Genomic DNA, 22,109 nt, shown 5'->3' with positions numbered 1-22,109 from the left:
TCCTTCATGCTGGAGACTGGTTCACTGACTGCTGTTTTGTCCTTGGTGAAAACTACAAGAGCCAGTGTGCCTCTGCACAAATTTGATAGCCACAAGCGTTCTTACACAGTAACTCCTTGAACAGACAGACAAAAGATACTCAAAGCAAAGGAACAAATTTGAGTTAATGCAGGTTGCATCCCAATGTAAAAACCTCAGAGAACGTCCACATTCTCTCACCGTCCGAGAATTTAGCACTAACAAGAATCACTAACAAGAAGCACTAACAAGGTTCATTCACCTGTATGTGAAGCATCTTTTAGCCACACAGGTCCCATGTACCCCAATGTGACAGTACTACTTGGTGGCACAGAATCTGATTGCCGTGGGAAGGAGTAGTGTCAAATTAACATTTTGGCTTTGTTTTCATTATATTTTCACTGAATGTCTACTATATTCTACACAGTGCTCTAGGAAAAATAACAAAAATTAATCCTCACTGCAATGCTGAGAAGTATGTAGAGAGGGAATGGTCTTTCACTAGCTGTTATGCCTGAAAATTGCCCGTACCCAGAAGCATATGTTCCAAGTTAAAATGCAGATTGGCAAGTGCTCAAAATCGTTAGCACATAACTGAAGATTTGGCAGGAACAGAAGTGGGCTTGGCAGAAAGAGAAGTGGTTCAGGAACCCAAAGTTTTGCAACCTAGTTCTGCTGCTAACTGGCTATGTGAACTTGCACACGATGTTCTCTATTTACTCATTTTCAAATGAGAAAGATAATTCCTGATATGTAATAGAGTGGTTAGGAGTCCCAAAAGCAGTGGAGGACAAAAATGTATGTCAAAACATCTTGAAGGCACACATTTATATATCAACACATTTATATATCAACAGTATTTAGGAAGTGAACACTGGATGAAATAGTCTATGTGGGAACTTGCTAATACAAGTGTGTGTGTGTGTGTGTGTGTGTGTGTGTGTGTGCGTGCACGTTTGCATGACGGTATATCTAGGTAACTTTCCCAATTTTAAACTGAACTAAAAAATACACAAGTATATAAGCTTCTCTCTCTCTCTCTTTTTTTTTTCTTTTCTTTTTTTTTTTTTTTTTTACTGAACCACCTTCTGGAATCAGTTCCTTTGTTCTCTCTCAGGCTTCCCCCAAGACAATAAGTGGTTCAAAACTTACTATGGGTAGATCTGTCAAATTCATACAGCTATCCACTTAAGTGTGCACCATGGTATACGTGTTATACTTCAATAAAAACATTAAAAGTAAAAGAGCTTTAAAAAAACAAACAAACCAACCCTACCGTGGGAAGGATTCACTCATTCCTGACCTCCCTGTAGCTAACTTACTTATTTCCCCTTTTATAAATTCTAATTTCAGTGCTTCATGCTGAGCAATGGAGCAAGCTGCTTATCTCAAACCATGGCATATCAACACGAAGCAGGAGGACAGGCGGGCTCCAAAGCACTTACCCCAAAATCAAAACAGTTGAATGAAGAGTGAAAGTAAAGTCGAGGCCCCATGCCATACATCTTCAAGGACATCTCCAAGAGGAACAGTCCCAGAAACAGAAATTCTGCATAGTCTGAAAGCATCAAAAGAAGAAGCCTTTGTTCCATAGATGGCATGGGCTCCTGCATGCCCCAGCCCGACACTCTCACCTACAGAGGAGCCCTCAACACCAGCAGGACCCATAACGCAAAGACATTCACTGACCGTGTCAGGTCAAAGCCAGGCAAAACCTGATGATATCTGCGTACACTCTGATCTGGGAGTCCCAAGCACACTCCGCATATTAGCTTTGCTCTTTTTCAACAGGTGGATTTGTCACTATCCTTTAAATGGTATACAGCTCTCAGGAGAGAAAGAAAGAGCTTTACCATGGCTTTGATGCAACAGCCAGATTCGACCTATACACACCCAGCTGTGACAGCATCCTGGATCTTCATTGACACCCAGTGGCAGCCTTGCTCAGAGCTGACCTATAAGTTCCCTTATTGGTCTACTGGAAGTAACCATTGCCCTAAGAACTTTCTCCCCAGGACTTAGGTGACCAAACTCTCTACACCACTGAGCCTACACCATTGAGCCTAAGTGAAGGCTTTAAAGTACCCAAGGCTAACACTATCTTATTGACTTCTCGATAAGTTAGTGGTTCAATGATGAATGACAAGGGGAATGGTCATGTGATATCCCAACCCCTTGAGGACAACTCTAGCCTCCCTCACAGAACACTGCCAGGTCCAGTAGGATGCCTGCTCTCTTACATTCACATTCCAATTCGGCAGCACCTGTGACAGCCAGTAGTCACTATTCACTTACAGAGGAGATGGGTGAGCCACTGGGGCTGGTTGTGATGGACGATGGCCACACAGGCAGTGTTGAGAGCCACAAGGCTCAACACAATCCAGTAAAACACCTGGGATTTGACCATGTGGCGGATAGAGATGCGCAGAAGCCTTTCTTTGTGCCGGAAATAGGAGGCCCCATCCACCTTTGCACTTTTGATGCTGGCTCGGGCAAGAGGTGTGCCTAAGGGGAGACAAGTACAGAAGAAGAATGAGGCTGCACAACAGATCACCCTCCATGGCAAGGGGGCCTTCAAAGGGGGAGACGGACAGCTTCAGTTGGCTCAGTGACCACCATGTTGCAGGCCCAAGGAATCCCCTTGATATGGGCTAAGTGTTTCCATAGCAGAGATCCCTGGTTATCCTCACTGGACACTCTAAGTTTTAGGAAACCAAAAGATTCCCTGGGCATGACATGAAACATACATCCAGTGTTCTGAATCCTAACAGGATGATGTTTATGTTTTTCATAGATTAAGCTTCTTTCTGGCCTTTCCTTTTAAATATGCTTCAGGCATTGGAGTCAATTGGCTGCATTTGTGGTATTTCTACCACTGGCAGCCTAAAGCAGCAATGAGCTATGTACAACTCTTCTGCTTTTACCCTATGACCCAGCAATAGCACTGCTAGGAATTTACCCAAGGAATACAGGAATGCTGAAGCATAGAGGCATACATACCCCAATATTTACAGCGATGCTTTCAACGATAGCCAAATTATAGAAAGAGCCTAAATGTCCATCAACTGACGAATGGATAAAGATGTGGGGTGTGTGTGTATGTGTGTGTGTGTGTGTGTGTGTGTAATGGAATGTTACTTGGCAATGAGAAAGAATGAAATCCTGCCATTTGCAGCAACGTGGATGGAACTGGAGGGTATCATGCTAAGTGAAACAAGTCAGTCAGATAAAGACAGATACTATATGTTTTCACTCATATGTGGATCTTGAGCAACTTAACAGAAGACCAGGGGGAAGGGAAGGGGAGAAAAAGTTACTAACAGATAGGGAGGGAGGCAAACCATTAGAGACTCTTAAATACAGAAAACAAACTGAGGGTTGATGGGGGAGGTGAGGGAGAGGGGAAAGTGGGTGATGGGCGATGAGGAGGGCACTTGTTGGGATGAGCACTGGGTGTTGTATGGAAGCCAATTTGATAGTATATATATTTTTAAAAAGGTTGAAGTGAGACCCTTCCCTTTTTCTGGGGAGGTAAAATCTGCATTTACCAGAATGTCTGGGAACCTGGGATTGAAGAGGGTTTTTAAGGGCTGTCATAACAATCTGTTTAAACATCACATGGAAGTAGGTAGGTGCCACTGTGGCTAAGCAAATGATTCCAGGGTCTCAAATGGGGGTCACTAGAAGCATCAGGTCCTCAGGATCTTTTGAACAATATCCCAAAGTGGGTTCTCATTATCACATTTAGGACAGAAAGTATATATATATGTAAAAGGGATACATCTGACACACTTGAAGAATCTGGTTGGATTCTTAGCCCTCAACCCCATGGTCCATTTTTCTCTGCAACTCCCTGTCATCTATTAGATTTCCAAGACTTTCTCTTTTTCTGGATTCTTTGGATTCTGTTCCTCTTTGTGGCGCTTCTCAAAAGACATGATCTTTCTTTACATAGAAGATTCAGACCAATAAAAGAAGATCTAACTGGTTCCACTCACCCACAGAGGAGATATCAACACAGTGCTCATCGCTGGAGTCTCGAGTCATGGCCTCTGTCCGGCTCCTTTTGATGGTTGCCCTTCGAAGCACTGTACCAGGGAAGGGGAAGTCCAGTGAAAGAACACAAGAACAATCAGATCATTCAGGTCAAAGCTGAGGACTGTGTGCCAGAGGCCTCTTGACACAGGCGACTGCCTTGAAACAGCTGAGCCATGGTTACAGAAATCACGAATGTCTATAGAAACATGACTCGTGTGCTCAGCAGCACCTTGAAACACATGTGCTCCAGAGTCCTTGCCAGACCCTATCTACACGCAGTCATAAATAAGCACTCCATATCTATTTGTTCTGGTTCTTCATAAACAATACCACTTCCTGGGGCGCCTGGGTGGCTCAGTTGGTTAAGCGTCTGACTTCGGCTCAGGTCATGATCTCACAGTTCATGAGTTCAAGCCCTGCTTTGGGCTCTGTGCTGACAGCTCAAAGCCTGGAGCCTGCTTCAGATTCTGTATCTCCCTCTCCCTCTGCCCCTCCCTAGCTCATGCTCTATCTCTGTCTGTCTCTCAATGATAAATAAATGTTAAAAAAATAAAAAACAAAATAATGCCACTTCCTGCTAATGAAAGTGGTCCCAAGACGATCCCTGCAAATTTTCAAAGAAGATCCCTTTCCATGCCACTGGTCGTATGATGGTCTTTTCATTGCACAGTAGCAATCACACGCCCTAGAACAAAGCAGCTATTGGAGTTCATTTTCATCACTTCAAAAAGCATTTAAATCCATGACTCAATTCCCTTCATTTTAAAGCATGAGGGATTTTATGACAGAGAGACTTTCATTTCAAATCCCAGAGCACCACTCTTTTTATTTCTTTCTCTTTTGATCAAGAGATTGCCACAGCGTAAGAGGGCGCAAATGCAGTAAAGCGTTGGAGCACTTCCTTACCTTCTAAGGCTGATGTTCCAGCGTTTTTATTTTCTTCAGCAAGCATGACTTCCTCTATATGGAAATAAATGGTTTAGTAAATTATCTGTAAATGTCAAATTATTTCACAAGATGAAAAATCCTCTAGGGACAGCTGTGGCCCCAGGGCAACAGAGAGAGAGCAAAGAGTTCATAGCTCCATGCAAGCACCAGCTTCAGAAAGACATCAAGGGTCACAGAGGGAGCTCCCAAGTGCAGATGAGAACAGAAAGGAAGTTCTTGTAGTAAGGGGGCACTTGGAGGTTGACTGTTAAAATTCAGCCCTGTGTCGGGTAATATTTGTTGAGAGAAAGAACTTACCTCTTTCTAACCAAAATCTCCTAAACTGATAGCAATGAAAATTTTCCATTTCTATTTTTTTCCTTCTACCCAGGTTCTTTAAACTTTTTCTAGCAGTAGGCGCTTCCTTGGTTTTTCTTGTCGGCAGCACATACAAGGCGTACCAGGGCAACATCTACTGCCTCGTTCAGGCGATAAAACCATGTTTTGAGCTCCAGCCAGTCTACTTCTTTGAGGAGGAGCAGCGGAAGATGCTAATGGCATCTTGTGGGCTTGCTTCCTCTTACCCCCACACTACAGTCTGCCTTGCTTGGGCAAAAGAGGCTCAGGTCTGCCGTGAATTTGGCCCTCTGATATAACGAAAAGTAAATATCTGGTTTTTGTCCACCTTCCTGGCACAGAGCTCCAAAAACCCTTGGAATTTACTGTCTTTTGTATGCTAACTAGACAACTCAGTGTCGAAGACGCCTACATTACTTAAGGATCTGCATTGGTCACCAGAAAAACCAACCATATGATTAGGTTATAACTTTCAGCCTCATTCCCCCTCCCGGTTCCCATGATGGGAGAGAGGCTGGAGAATGCACAATCACCAATGCCCAATGATTTAATCAAATATGTCTACATAATGGAATCTTCAGGAAAAACAACAACAACAACAACAACAACAACAACAACAAACCCTCCATGAGGGGGCTCAAGGAGCTTCGGAGTTAGTGAATATGTCAAGGTGCTGGGAGAGTAACGTGCCTGAAAGGGGCATGGAGGGTCTGTGTCCCCCTCTACCCTCCACCTTACCCGAGGAATCTCTTCCATTTGGTTATTCCTGAGTTGGATCCTTTGTAATAAACTGGTGATAGGAAGTATAGCTTTCCTGAGTTCTGGAAATCATTCAAGGAATGATCAACCTGGAACCCTCTAAATTGGCAACTGAGTGGGTAAAAATGCAAGTCACTTCGGGACTCCACTTGTGGCTGGTGTGTGAAATGATGGCAGGCTTGTGGGACTGAGTCCCTAATCTGTGGGATCTGCACTACCTTCTGGTGGTGTTTAGTGTCAGAATTGAATTGAATTTTTGGATACCCAATTGGAGAACTGCAGGACTGGCCAGTGTTGGAATGCTGTGTCTGGTTGTCAGTATTTGGAAAAGAATCAAGCGGTTCCTTGGATTTTCCTCTTGACCTCCCAGGAACAGAACTGTATTCCAGGGAGGTATCATCACTAGTGGGCTATTTTCTAGTAAGACTTGTTAGGATAAACCTCACTAGCATTCCTCCAAACTTACAAACTAGTCCTTCTGTCCCATATCTGACAGGATTCTGTGTCTCCATTGGGAGTGATGTGGATGAGTTTAATCCTCACCCCAACCTCAGCCACAGGCAGGAAGCTGGAAGCTGGAAGCCATCAGTCCTTAAGATCCCAGCTGCTGGGGAAAAGCTTACAGCAGGCTCTATTAAATGATGGTTTCATTTAAGCAATTGTAACAAGTAAAAGGACAAGCAGAAGAGGGTAAAGTCATTACCATAATTCCACCTGCATATAAAACTGAGAGCATATAATGTATTTCCCAGGGAGGGGAACATTTTGAAGCTCGGAGGGTACCACTCAGGATAGCTATTATACCAAGGCATAAATGTTTAGCTTTCCTTTTTAGTACAGCCTCTGGCAAAACTTTAAGTTAACAGGTTAAATGTTATTGGTGAGATGCTCCTTTATGCAGACATAGAGGTTTTAAAGTCATTTACAGCACACGTTGTTCAGAGGACATCATTTAAAGATTAGGTACTCGTTAAAATACCTCATAGCAACATGAATGACCTCAGCCAGGGAGGCACATCTGCTCTGTACTGTGCCTGGGTGCTGGGTGGGCTAATCTGAGGACTCCCAAGGCAGAAGGAGGGCACGTGGTGCTGCTGAGTATCTCTGGGAAGTGCTTGAGGGCTCTGGATGTGCGGAAGCTGCCCCCACCTTCCCCCATAGCCTTTTGCCAAGTTCTCTCTCGAACTTGAGAGTCTCTTTCCAGGGAAATGTAACCCATATGTCTCTGATTCACTCACACCCCATTTGCAAAGGGAAGGGCCAGGAAGCCCAATCTGACGTTGCAGTGCGTCTTTTTTCTTAGAAGGAGAGAGCTGGCTTTGCCAACTGGAAGAAAGTGGAGCCTTGGAATTCTGCATGTATCTGAAAAGCAGAGCCACAAAGAACAGCGTCCTGTGCTGCCTGACCACGAGTCGAGTCATGGACAGGGCGGGCAACGTTCTTTTCCAGTTCTGCTGCCAGACTGCTCCCTGGGGTGGTCTGTCAGATGGCTCCTCCACCCAGGAAGCCAAGGACAGTGGGGAACTTCAAGCTGCCTGCCAGACCTGGAGACAAATCTGCTCAGTAAGGCTGAGTTAACATTCTGGAAAGGAGGAGAGGTTCACATTCACCCCTACCCGAGAACCTCGGAGGAGAAAGGGCAAATTGAAAGTATAGTCAGTGGGTATGGTACATGCTTCTAGAAGCAGCGAAGAAATGCAGGTGGTCCTAAATGGGAGGTGCTTATTGTCTGGCTTTGAAATGGCACTTTTAATCATACGTACTCTCTCATCCCTGACAGATGATCAAAAGTTGACTCCAGAGCTGAGACAGCTTTTTTGTCTTGGTGGGTAGAAGAGGAGTGCCATGGTGTCATTCCTAAGCTGCTATGGAAGAATAAGTCTCAGGCAACTAAGCATCAAATCATATTCCAAATTTTTCTGGAGAGATCTCACATCTGTGCTATGCTTTCTACCAAGAATAGAGGGGAAAAAATGCTGTCATGTGTATCTTTTTATTAAAATAAATTCCTCTTTGCTCAGGATGAAAATAAAGATATATAACACCAATGCAATGTAATCTTTAAAATAATAAGGAAAGCAAATGCATCCATTTTACTGACAGATATGGGGTGATCGATACCCCTTCCTGAGCAGCTGAGCCACAGTCAAACTTGAAGCTAGTGGTTCTGTGGGTTAACAAAATCATGATAGGTTTGGACCTATCCTCAAGGCGGAGCCTCATAGCGAGGAACTGGTGATAGCTCAGGAAATAGGAATCACCAGTTCTCACCATCAGGTATTACCCGGCTCACCGCAGTGGCCTCGCCATCGGTCCCCTGCTTCTGACCTTGCCCTCCTACAGTGTACTCTCAATGCAGCAGCCAAAGGGACCCCTCAAAATCTTCAATCAGACCATGTCCCACCTCAGCTCCAAACCCTCCAATGGTTCTTGCATCACTAACAGCACAGCCCCGAACCCTTACAATGGCCCATAAGTTCTGCCCACTCCTCTCATCACTGGCCCCACCCTGTCTTCCTGCCCCTCTCCCTTTACTCATTCTTCCTTCTATTCCTGGAATATTCCTGGCTTGCTTCCACACTAGAGTCTTAGCACTGAGATATCCCCCTCAGACCTTCCCATGACTTACCACCTCAACTCCTTCAAGTCTCTCCCCAAAAGGGTCTCCCTGATCTCCCTATTTCAAAACACAACCTACCCTACACCCCATAACCCTACCTTGATCTGTTTTCCATGGTACTTGTCACCTTCTTACAAGTTATTCATTTATTATTTTGTTTATCCCTGCCTTCTCCAAAAGAGGGAATGGGCTTCACATGAAAGGGGCTTTGGTAAGCTGGGGGTCTGTTTGGTTCATTGCTGTATCTCGAGTACCTAGGACAGCGGCTGGCACAAAGCAAGTGCTCAAATATTTGTGGAATGAATGGACTGTTGTTGCTGCTGCTGGTGGTCATTATAATTATCAGCAGTAGTGTACAATGTCACCCACCCAACCCAGCTCCAGGAGCTAGCTATGTTACCTTTCACTCAGTTCACCTTGCTAAACTGTGAGCCTCGTGAAGGTGTTCGGTAGAAGAATAGGAACAGTTAGTCCCGAGGAAGAAAGAGGGACCAGCATGGAGCCCACAAAGCCGGTGAGGCATCCAGAGCTACTCTCTGCTTTGGCCAAGGCTGCTCCTGTGAATGGAGGCACCGGGGGTGCTCAGGGGGACGTCTACACTGATGTCTGTGCAGCCCGCCAGGCCTCACCTGCTTTGTCTATCCAGGCGCGGTACCCATTCAGCTCACGCTCAATCTGCTGCTGCCGCCGCAATTTCATGAAAGCTCTCCGGTTCTCCACTCTCTCTCTCTCTTTGGCAAATTCCCTGTGGATGAGAAGGATGAGATTCATAAGCAGTGAACTGGGGTAGTGCCGTGACTAAAAGGAAGGGTGAAGCAAGTAGGAGCAAGAGAGTGTTTGAGCAGGTGACTCTCTATGCCCCATTTCCCCTTTCCTTTGTTCCAGGCTGCAACTATCACCTCCTTAAAATGCTGTTCAGAAACATAACTTTGTTCGGCCTCACTCAAGAAGCTTTCCCAGATCAGTTTCATCCCAGTCATCACTAACACCCTCTGCTTGCTCTATTTTAAAAGGTACTTTCTTAGTCAGGTGACAAACTAGGGTTCAAAATGCTATGTTCTGTTTCCCCAGCTACAACATAAGGCCATTAACCCTCCTGAGGGGCACACCTACCCTTTATGCTTTTAATAACAACAGTGATTAACCTATATGGACCAATTATGTGCCAGCCCTGTATGAAGTTTTTCATACCCATGGACTCTAATTTAATCCATTACAGTCACCATGTGAAGTAATAAGTACTATTAAAATTCCTACTTAACTGATGGGGAAACCAAGGATTAGAGAAGGGAAGGAACTTGCTGGGATCTAAAGTCTAACCATAGTGCCGTGCTTCCTCTGGCATCCTGCATCCTGTGACACTCTATAAGGGCTGCCACTGAAGACCATTGACACCAATGCCTTGAAGGACTGAGTGCTGTGTGAAGATGGCTAGTGGAGGTTAAATAGGAAAGGGAAGGACACGGGAAGGGCACCTGGCTCCAAAAGAAAGAGAGTAGGAAGATGTGAGGGATATGAGAGGAGATAATGAGATAGATGGAAAGCCAAGGTCAGGGTCAGGGAGAAGACACAGTCCACTGACAGGTGCAAGGGACCAGAGCCACTCTGTGGCACAAGATGAAGAAAAGCCTAAACCCCTGGGTGGCGGGGGGGGGGGGGGGGGGGGGGGAGAGGGTGGGTGGCGTGGAAAGGGAAAAGAGACACAAGGGCTTCCTGGTAGAGAGGAAGATGAGCAAATTCAATGGCTGAGCAAATGGGTTTAAAGAAATATTCATTTGTTAATAGGCCTCTCTAGCAACCACCTCTACCAACGCCCTTCTCATCAAACACCCCTCCAGGCTACAATGCCCTTAGTAGTGTAGTGCCTCTCCAGCCTCGGCTCAGGCATGCTCCCTACTACCTGGAAGCTGTTGCCCTTAGCCAAGGTGCTCCCCACAACTAGAGAGCTTCAGCCTGACAATGAGGGAGCCCAGCACCCACTGTAAAAAGTTGTATTTTGAAGGAAAGTTGCTTTGCTTTAAGAATGAAGTAAGCTGTCTCTGGGTGTCATCATCTTCTCTGTTCTCACGTATCAGAACTCAGCCGCTCAGCTGCTGAGGGGCCACACTGGGGGCTTAACATTAAAAGCATATGAAGAAACAACTATGGCAAGGGCACATTAGACTATGAATGCAGAATTTGTGAGGATGACCCAAGACTGCTTGGTCTGAGCAAGGCTATACTTTGCTGATCTAAGATAGCTTCTTGAAGATCTTGGGCAATCAGCTCCAGTCTTGGTAACAGTGACACTTTTGTTTTGAAGTTTATTTTAATTCCAACTAGTATACAGTGTCATGTTAGTTTCTGGTGTTTCCATACAAATGTTAGAATTGTTTGTTCTGTCTCTGTGAAAAATGCTGTTGGTATTTTGATAGGGATTTCATTAAATCTGTAGATTACTTTGGGTAGTATAGACATTTTAACAGTATTTGTTCTCCCAATCCGTGAGCATGGAATGTCTATTTCTTTTTGTCCTCTTCAACTTCTTGCATCAATGTTTCATAGTTTTCAGAGGCCAGGTCTTTCACCTCATTTGTTAAGTTTATTCCTAGGTATGGTATTATTTTCGGTGCAATTGTATATGGGATTGTTCTCTTACTTTCTCTTTCTGTTATTTCATTATTAATGTACAGAAATGCAATGGATATCGGTATATTGGTTTTGTATCCTGGGACTTTACTGAATTCACTGATCAGTTCTAGTAGTTTCTTGAGGGAGTCTTGAGGGTGTTCTGTATATAGCATCATGTCATCTGCAAATAGTGAAAGTTTTACTTCTTCCTTACCAATTTCCATGACTTTGATTTCTTGTTCTTGTCTGACTTCTGTGGCTAGGGCTTCCAGTAGTAAGTTGAATAAAACTTTACATCTGTAAAGGTGTCACTTACAGGCAGTGATGAGTCGTGCAGAGGCCCCATGAAGATCATCTTGCCCATCAACACCAGGCCCCATTCCATAGCAACATGCTCCAGCCACACGGGGCTTTTACTTTTGCACTAGTACCTGGACGTCAGCTCCCAGTTTGGCTAAGCTGTCTCTCCCCAGTACCAACTTGTATAAAGGTACAAGTTGCACTTTATTTCTTTCACCTCCTCTTGCCTGGAACAACAGTGTGATTGATCTATCATTGATTTCGAGTATGTTATTTCTCTAAAAAAATTTTTTTTCTTAGCGTGTATTTATTATTGAGAGACAGAGAGAGACAAAGCATGAGCATGGGAGGGGCAGAGAGAGGAGAAGACACAGAATCTGAAGCAGGCTCCGGGCTCTAAGCTGTCAGCACAGAGCCGGATGCAGGGCTTGAACCCACAAACCACGAGATCATGACTTGAGCTGAAGTTGGATGCTCAACCGACTAAGCCACACAGGCGCCCCAGTGAGTATGTTATTTCTTTATTGGTTTATTAGCAGAAATTATCCTGTGTACTATTGGCTTGTCAAATTCCTGCAGTGAACTTTCGTTAAATAAATTGCTGGAAAAGTCAAACTCAGTCTCTGAGCATAATTTTTCTTCCAAAATAAAACATTGTTCATATCCAGGGAGGAAGAAACCAGCCAGGGGTTGAGGGATGTGTCACAGCCCCAGGGCAGAGGAAGAGGAGGCACCTCATTCACCCTCTCCTACCAAGATAGATGGATTCCTTGGCACAGACACCTTATCATGGTCATGGTCAGGCTGGGGGCATGGGAATAAGGCATATTAAAAGGAGAAATTGTGAGCTTGTCTTCAGGTTCAGATGGTTCTGTCAACACTCTTTTGGGGGAATGGAGAGGGAGACAGTCAAAATGAAGAGTCCAGGGCCATTGAGAGTCAGAATAACAGAATACAAGCCGTGCGGCACTGCCTTTCCTTGCCTTCTTCCCTGGATGTCAACAATTAGAAAGAAACAAGGGGTTGGATTGGTTCATGGTAACACCATCTATCAAGGTTTTTACCTTTGGCTCTTTGTTTTCTTTCTATCCTTCCTGTCCAATTAGTGTGCCATGTTCTGTTGGTTCTATCTTCAAAACAGCACTTGGATCAACCTTTCCTCTTTGTCCTAACTGCCTTTGTCCAGGACCTCATCATTTTATGCCTGGATTATTGCAATAGCACTTACATGGTCTCTCAACCACCTGTTTCTCTTCTCTTCATTTTATCCATCTCACTCACTCTTTCTAAAACACACATTAGATCTGATCACTTCTAAACCTAAAACAATAATCACAGTGAGTAGCATTTGTGAGGCCCTTTCTAGTTTCTGAACACCTTCATACATTTTGCTAATATTTTTTTATAATCACTCTGAGAAGAAGGTGGAACAGGTATTTTTGTCCTCAATTTAAAAGTTAAACGGGGCACCTGAGTGGCTTAGTCAGTTGAGCATCTGACTTTGGCTCAGGTCATGATCTCATGGTTCACGGGTTTGAGCCCCATGTCGGGCTCTGTGCTGACAGCTGGAGCTCGGAGCCTGCTTCAGATCTATGTCTCCCTCTCTCTCTGCCCCTCCCCCACTTGCTCACTCTCTCACTCTCGTGCTCTCTCAAAAAAAAAAAAAAAAAAAAAAAAAGAAAAGAAAAGAAAAAAGAAAAGAAAAGAAAAGTTAAACAACTTGTGATAATTTAAGTAAGAAGCAGATCCAGGATTGGACCCTAAGCCTGTCTGCTCTAAGAGCCCAAGCTCTTCATGCGGCACACATGTCTCCCTAGTCCAATGGCATATTTATATGCTGTTTTCTTTATTGTTTCAGATGTATGTGTCTTGATTTTTCAAATGCACTCTAGGGATCCGGGAAGGTTTAACAAGGAGGTAATATTTTGAGGAAGACCTTGAAAAAAGGAGGATTTAAGCAGGCTATGAGCAGAGGAACACAATAACCCTTTAGCATCGAGGATAAGCATTATTACCAACATCACCATTTTCTAGCTCAGAGCACTAAATCTAAGGAGAGTTAAGTGGCCCTGTGAGAGAGCAAGCATCCAAGGACACAGAGTCACTAAGAGCAACCATGACCCTCAGATCCTATACATTCCATTTTCTTTCTATTCTTCCCCTGCTCCTCCACAGCCTCCTCCACCCTCTGCTAAATGAAGTACAAACACTTAACATGACCTTCACGGTTTTTCACAGCCTGATCCTAACCTTTCCTCCAAACCTCACCTCCCAACATTCCCACCCGCCCACCTGCCTGCAGTCACCACAGCCACGCTCCAGCGGCAGCACCCGTCTCCCTGTTCTGGAGAATGCAGTATGGCTATCAAGGCTTGGTCCACACTGTTTCTCTTCTTATCTGCCCAATTCTGTCAAAATCCTTCTCCAAGGCCAGTGTGAAATGTCACTTCTTCTGTTCAGCTTTCCTCTCCTCTCCCTCTCTCCCTTTCCCAGTCTCCAGCCTCCATTCTTTCTTTCCTCTGTGCCTTTACAGTTCATCTCACAGCCAGGCTTCACTGTGGTAAGCTGTACATGTGACTGCCTCTCCCTCTATGCGAGCCTCTTGTGAAAATATTCCATGTCTTACTCAACTCTGTATCCTCCCAGACTAGACTAGGCCTGGCACATGGTATATGTCCAATAGATTTTTTTGTTAATTAAAAATATCCAGGCTGACTTGGAGAGCATACTGATAGCTCTACCCTGGTTCCCAAAGGCTCAAATGAAGAAACGTTCCGTCTCTGCACTGACTCAAAGGGAGGCAGGTGAACAAGCCAGAGAGCAGCAGTTGCCAGGTAACTCCTGGATGCTGCCACCACTGTTCCTTTGTTCATCTCCACGAAGACCTCTGTGGAATTAGTGTACGAAGTACACAGTGTGTCACTTCTACCTGGCCCCCATAATGACCACATACCTTGATTTTCCGTGAAGGAGACCAACAAACCCCAGTGTAGCCTCCTTGCATGTTTGGCAGTTTCCTGGCTCCGGGTCTCTTCAGCCGGCTTTCCTGCTCTCCTCTACTGTCACTGCAGGTCCCTGTGTCCTCTCACCCTTCCACCTAGCCCCTTGGCAGTGCTCAAGGGTCCAGAGCCCAATAAAACTGCCCTGGTCTTTTAAAGAAGCCTCTTGGCTAAAAGCAGTAAAGCAAAGAATCTGCACCAGTGGGGATACTTCCTGAGCAGCCCCTGTGTCAGTGGACAAAGAAGGGCTGGGTAGGGGGAGGGTTCTGTACTATGTTTATCAAGGGGACTTTTCTGTTTTCTCTCTCCACTGGGAGCCTAGAGCAGAGAGTATGGCACCAGTGTCTTTCATAAAATCTCTCACCCCTCCTTTGCTGTCATACTTGTGCCCTGGCTTATCTCTCTGACTAGTCTACAGGCTTCACAAGGCCAAGCAGAACCTACATCATATCACATTCCAACAAGGCCCTATGAAGCTGGATCCGAGGCTTGGCATTACAGTAGGTTCCACAGATTATGGAAGTTAAATATAAAGAACAGCTAATATTCACATAACACATTTGTGAAAATTTTAATTTACAAATCACTTGCATGTAAACCATTTCATTTATATATGTAAAAACTCTGGGAGATTCAGAAAGGTTTTTGCCCAAGATCACCTAATTAGCAGAAGGCAGGGTCGGAATTCAAGCTAGGCTGTTTCCACAATGCCTCAGCTGTCTTCCATGCTATCTAGAACTCAACATTAAAAGTCTACAAAAGAGATTTAGTTTCAGCTTAAGGTCAAAGAAAATAAGGACATAAAAACAGTTTTTTTGTTGTTTTGTTTTGTTTCGCTTTTTCTAAAAGGACTATCTTTTTAATTGAGAGAACAGCACAAAAATCCATTGCTCTGTGTTGGGTTAATAAAGACCCAGTATAAAACTCATAGCATTAGTCAAGCTAGTGATGTACTGCTTGATCTTGTGTCCATAATATAGCCATCATTTATTTATGCATATTACATTCTAGAGAGAACAGGGACAGACAAGATTCAGTTCCATTACCTGCCAAAAATAGGTATCTATTCTGACCTTAGATCCAACGTGTCCACCATTCTCATTGCATATATATGTGGCTGGCCCCAAGGGAAGGGAAGCATGCCCCTCCGCTGATCTCCTCTCTTCCCTGAAGACCTGAGTACTCTCTCTCTCCTTTTCACAGAGGATCCTGGAATTATTTGGATGATGATACTTTTGCAAAGATAAAGTATATGGCTGCTACCTTACTTAGCCATCCAGATGACCACTGCCCAAGAGTGACCCTCCAAATATCTCATTTTATTTAATTCCTTTGAATCAAGCAACAGGAAGTTTAAAAGGAGGAAATATGGCTTGTAAAAGAGTGCTCATGACCCCTCAGCCCTTTTTGTATTGGCCTGTGGCTTCAGGTAAGAGGATGGGTAAATTACTCCTCTTCATTTGTTCCATCTGGTAGCAGCACCCACAGATGTCACAGAACTGAAGACAGGATGCATCTAGACTCCAGAATCCCAAACAGGGGGAACAAAAATAAGTCCCATGTGATATAGCAGAAATACTATCAGGTCTATCCTCAGAGATAGGTTTCTAGGTAACTTCTGTGCTAATAAACTGGGCAGTAACCTCTCTGCTTCAATTTCCCTGTCAATCATTAGAAAGTCACAAAAAACCCTCTGCTCGTGACCAAGAACAGGAATAAATCTGGTTACTCTGGTAGTCCTGACTGGGTTCTTGTAAGAGACTATATAATAGTAAAAATCCAAAATCTGTTTCGTTAGAGATACTTCTACCCAATTCTGCTATCCATAGTTTTTAGTTATTACCACCCCCCCCTTACTTTGTGCAAGACAATAACTTGCAGTTCCCCCCTATGATAGCTCTCACCTAGATGAAAGTGAGTTGAAGCTAAGCATGGATGAGCCTCTATTCTATTTGTCAGCTAGGTATGCAAGGTTTGAGTTTCTAAATTTCAGTTATGGGAACTAAGAAGAAAGCTGATCTCCTTGTTCTGCTTGGTTAAATACTATTTTCAGTCTAGTCAGTAAATTTGCATTTGTGACTGCTTTTGTTTTCTAGCACTTTATATGAGAGGCATAATTTGTAAAAATCAACAATTCCTATATAGCCAATTATTTACAAATTATTCACAATTAGTTGAAGTAGAAGGATTATATAGATAATCTCAGACAAGGTATAACACCTAAAATATTTGTCATGTGTGACTGGTGGGTGGTGTATAGGAAGAAAGCAGAGTTGTCTTTTAAATCATATTTAGGTTAATATTAAAATGATCTCCCTTTTATGAAGTCACACATCTATAAAGGAGCCACTGCCTCAGATAATTCACAAAGTGCTAATCTGTATATTGATACATTAAAGTGGCTGGTTTTGATCCATGGGGTGTTGGGAGGATGCCTGGTCGTTCACATTGCTAGAATTTATCATGAGGCGACTGACTAACTCATGGGGACTAACTCTTGGGAGGTTCAGTGAAGCCTTGCTGCAGCCTGAAATTCCTGCCCGTGTTGGGTCACCTCAGAGTCACAGGGCACCTGGACAGATATCTGTTTACCTAGTGGGGAAAACATTCTGGTGACAAGAAGCTGTGACAAGGAACACTCTGTTGGAGGACTCTGGCTTCTGTTTCAGCCTCTAGCTCCAGATTCAGTACACACAGGGAGCTTTGTTTACTGATGCTGAGGCCTTTTGCTGCTGTCACGGCAACCAAAAGGAAGACAAAGCCCTCCAGGATGGGCTGGCCTGTGTGACTCAAAGATCTGTTTACCCACACTCCTGTACACACTTGTACACTTCATCACACACACACTGGCACAAATACACGCATGCTCACACCGGCACGGAGAAGTATATGCAGACACTTTGCCAAGCACACTAATGGCCACATGGTCATATTCCTATTACTCTTCAGAGACCACATTTTCAAAATGCTTCACTGCTCCCAAAGGAACTTGGCCAGTCTTCTGCAAGACGTTTGCTTCAGGAGGAGGAATTTGGGTTAGACACCAAGAAAAACCTCTTCGACCCTATACATTCTGAAACTAAGAGAAATTGGGGGAAGTCAGATAGGCAATTGTGTGTTGGCTGTGGTTTAATTTCAGTCTCATTGGAACGAGGGCCAGAACATGGAGGGTAAAACAGCTTTTGGTTGTTCTTAAGACTCTGGGGAAGTTTTTCTCCCATTTTTGAGAGAAGCAAACACAGCCCAGAGAAGGTAAACACCTTACTGAAGGTCACACAGTTCAGCTACATTTTAGTTATTTATGCCTTATCCCTTGACTTATTCCAGAAAGGATTTAAGGAGCCTTACATTGCTAATAAATAAAGGCCAGAGCAGTGCCCAATTCTCTAAATGCCATCCAATGTTGACTCCAATAAGCAGGATGGATGTGAGTCCAGAAGGGTAAGGGATGCTTAACTCAGGTGCTGTCTCATACCATGTCACTCTTCCTCAGAGATCAGGAGCTTTGGGAGGGCTCCTCCAATGAGAAGAAGTCCTTCTTTAAGGCAAATACATTGCCTTACACAGAATGCGGCATCCCACCCCTACTCCTCCACCGTACACCCACAGCAATGAAACAAAGGCCATGGGTCTCACAGACCAGAATATCAGGTGGGGTATGCCCAACAAATTAATTCTCCAAGTCTTGCCTTTGACATGCAAGGAGACCGAGGTACAGATGGGTCAGATGGCTTGCCAGTCCAAGGCCTACAGCACGTGATGGCTCGTCTGGACACTTGGATCTCTGGATTCCAAAGCCAGTGCATACCACATCTTCATGACATTTCAGTCATGAGAAATCAAAGAGGCATATTCTTTTAGGATCTTGGGGAATGTGTGGTCTTTTTACTTTTTTCCTTGCTCTTCTCTATACTGAAATTTCATTTATTTGTTTGAGTATATGTGGGGGAAGGCCTGGCAATGAACACAAAGGGGATAATGAAGAAGCTGGAATATGTTTTCTGCTTTGCTTTTTAACCTTGAAGTTGGTATAATGCAGACCATTGGAGCATAATAATTAAAAGCTCTGAAACTGAACCAAACTGGATTTGAATCCTGCCTACATCGGGGTGTGATCTGGGGCAAGTTAACATCTGAATCTTCAGTTTATTCATTTGTAAAATAGGAATAAATACCATACCTGTCTCAAAGCATTGTGAGTATTAAATTAAATAATAGAGGGAAAACGCAAAGTATAGTATCTAGTACAGAGTAGGTGTTTTCAAGTGCCTATTTGAAGTATCACTGACACTCCTGAGAAAGTATCATAATACATATAACGTATTACATCAAGGCCTTCATCCATCTACCCATCCATCCATCCATCCATCCATCCATCCATCCATCCATTCAACCATCTACACATATTCTTTCTGCCTCCAAAATATGACTGAGTGCCTGCCGTGTGGTTGGCATTATTTTAGAATATGGGATACTACAGCAACCATAAAAGCAGAAATCTTTGCCTTCGTGGAACTTACATTCTAGTGGAGGAGACACACAATAAACAACATAAATAAGCAATATAAAGTATGTTATAAACTTCTAAGTGCTAAGGGGGAAGATAAGGCATGGAAGAGAAATAGTAAATATGGGGAGGAGGTCTGGGATTTGGGGTAGAGTGGCCAGGGAAGCCCAGGCCTGAGAAATGACTTCAGAGGCATGAGGGAGTGAGCCAAGCAGGTATCCAAGGGAGAGCATTCCAGGAGAGGCAATAGCCAGGGCAAAGCTGTGAGGTAGGGAACATCCTGGAGGACAGTTCCAAAAACAGAAAGGGGCCAATATGGCTTGAAGTGGACTGAATAAACAGAAAAATAATGAGATGAGGTCAGAGTGGTTAACGGGCTGCAGGGAGGTGGAGGGCTAGAGGACGTAGGGCTTTAGAGACCCTTAATGATTTGACTTTTACTAGATATGATCTGGAAGCCATTGGTGGGGTTGCCGCAGAGAAGTCAATGACCTAAGTTTTCATAGAATGTCTCTTGTCACCCTGTTGACAACAGGTAGATGAGGGCTAAGGGTGGAAGCAGGGAGACCCTACAGGTTATATCCAGATCATGGTTTCCTTGGACAGAGTTGTAGGTGTGCGGATGTTGAGAAACACCAGGGTTCTGGGCATACTGTGAAGGCAGGACTAAGAGGACTTGCTGACACTTTGCGGAGTATAAGAGAGATCTGTGTCAGGGGCGCCTGGGTGGCTCAGTTGGTTAAGCATCCGACTTTGGCTCAGGCCATAATCTCATAGTTTGTGTGTTTAAGCCCCACATTGGGCTCTGTGCTGACAACTCAGAGCCTGAAGCCTACTTCAGATTCTATGTCTCCCTCTCTCTGTCCTTCCCCTGCTTGGCTTTTTCTCTCAAAAATAAACAAACATTGAGACAGACAGAGAGAGAGAGAGAGAGAGAGAGAGAGAGAGATCTGCGGATCTGCGTCAAAGATGACCCCCAAGGATTTTTAGCTTGAGCAAGGCAAAGGATGGAGTTAAATGAACTGCAATGGAAAAGACACAGAGAGGAGCAGGTTTCTGGGGGGCTGGGAATCAAAAGTTCAGGTGTGTATATAAGTCAGCTGGATATCCAGACATATTCACATCAAAATCATTACCCCATAGCACCGATTCTGTTATCCACATGGTATGTGCCAGCTGCTTCAAGGAGTATCTGTTGTGGAGCCACATTAGACTGTCTCCCTACCACCCCTCCTCCTTCTCCCCTGCTGTCATGGGCTAGAAAGATGGTGACTGATTTTTCAGCAAAATATAATCAAGAAATTATTGTTGCTATTGCTGCAAATAAAATTCAAAAGAGAACACAACTCCACAAATATTCTTGAATCCTGCATTATTCTACTCCAACTACTTCACATCTCCTGCCATTAGCAGGGATGATCAAGGGATAGCATGGACTGTGGACGTGGGAAAGTGACAAGGTCTCACATGCTTGTCCTCGCCAGCTTTTAAGATGGGAACTAGGGCATCATACTTCTCTCCCTATTTGACAGATCACAAAATTAAAAGCCTCAAGGATCAGTGTGACTTAATGAAAGACACAGAGTTACATAGTGGAATTCAGATCTCCCTGCTCTGTATAATTACCTACAGTCTGCACCACCCCACTGTAGCACATGGATACTATCAAGGCACGAACTCAGGGGCACACAAGCCGCTTTCTCTCTCTGTACAGAACAGTGTATGTTTCAGTCACAATATTTCAGTGGGTTCAAAGCCCTGTGGTGCAGGAAGAGTGAGCCAGGGGGAGTAAGGGATTTCATATTCTTTTTCCCTCATTTCCACCTCTTCCCCTCCCCCTGCCAGCACTCTAATTACAGCAGTTAAGAGGCATCTTGACGGAGAACAAATGGCTGTTCTTTTAAGAGACACTTTTTGCACTCTTCTGAGAAGCTGCAGCAATCAGTGCCTCCCCCCCAACCCCCAAAGGTTTGGAGGCTTCTGAGGAACAGGTGTGGCTGCCTTCAGGGGAGTGACTGAGAGTTTATTACCAAGTTGAGTCATTATACACTTAACAATGTGTGGGCTTTTTCCCCCTGTTTCTTTGTAAAAAGCTTTGAATTTCCCAGAATCCTTTGTTCAACAGCCCCAGATAATTTAAACATTAAAGATTCCTGTCAGGGAGGTAAAATCCTTCTGGTTCAGCATCAAAAGATTCTTCCCTGTTACAACAAATCCTTTCTTCTGCTTTAGAATGGACAAGTGGAAGAAAGAGAAGGCCCAGATGAGAGAACGGGAGTGGTGGAGGTGAGATACAGAGCAGAAATCTGAAGGAAAACCTGGGCTGGAGAGAACCTGATAAGGGGAGAGTCCCGAGGGAGGGGAACAAGGTTTGCAGACTTGGTATTGTCTGATGCACCAAATGTGAGCTTACCACCCAGAAAGGTTGACCAGGCTTTTCCAGTCACTATCCTTTTAAACATCTCCATGATGGGCTATATAGGAGTCTTTATTCACATGTATACATTCGCATCTTCAGGGTTTATTAAAGAGCCCCTCAAACTCAGTTCCATTTTTCAGACAGAAAAATCTAGGCTCAGAACAACGACTAAACTTGCCCAAATCACAGTCTGTACTAGCAACAGCCGTACCTCAAACCTTTCTGTTCCTTATAACTGTCCACTTACTCGTTGGTGGCCCTATCATGTTGTCCACTGTCTGAGGGTAGGGACTGTGTCAAAATGCTCTTGTTCGCCTAAATGTCCATCAACTGATGAACGGATAAAGAAATTGTGGTTTATATACACAATGGAGTACTACATGGCAATGAGAAAGAATGAAATATGGCCCCTTGTAGCAACGTGGATGGAACTGGAGAGTGTGATGCTAAGTGAAATAAGCCATACAGAGAAAGACAGATACCATATGTTTTCACTCTTATGTGGATCCTGAGAAACTTAACAGGAACCCATGGGGGAGGGGAAGGAAAAAAAAA

At 44.2% G+C, this 22,109-nt stretch overlaps 1 protein-coding gene across 10 annotated transcripts in view; it reads right to left on the bottom strand.

The window, feature by feature from the left end:
- CACNA1E (calcium voltage-gated channel subunit alpha1 E) overlaps positions 1-22,109 on the bottom strand; it is a 380,278-nt gene that overhangs the window by 77,746 nt on the left and 280,423 nt on the right. For all 10 annotated transcript variants that reach the window (XM_040446512.1, XM_040446504.1, XM_040446506.1 and 7 more), the window contains 5 exons: positions 9,349-9,464; positions 4,963-5,016; positions 4,017-4,106; positions 2,314-2,523; positions 1,464-1,576 (listed from right to left, as the gene is read on the bottom strand). In XM_040446512.1, coding sequence (XP_040302446.1) covers positions 1,464-1,576; positions 2,314-2,523; positions 4,017-4,106; positions 4,963-5,016; positions 9,349-9,464 — 583 coding nt within the window. The remainder of the gene's footprint in view (positions 1-1,463; positions 1,577-2,313; positions 2,524-4,016; positions 4,107-4,962; positions 5,017-9,348; positions 9,465-22,109) is intronic.

This window comes from Herpailurus yagouaroundi, unplaced genomic scaffold (genome assembly GCF_014898765.1).
Source record: "Herpailurus yagouaroundi ecotype Mexico unplaced genomic scaffold, PumYag 195, whole genome shotgun sequence".
In the NCBI taxonomy this organism is placed as follows: domain Eukaryota; kingdom Metazoa; phylum Chordata; class Mammalia; order Carnivora; family Felidae; genus Herpailurus; species Herpailurus yagouaroundi.
The sequence above is the reverse complement of the archived record's forward strand: the minus strand, read 5'-3'. Positions and strand labels throughout refer to the sequence as shown.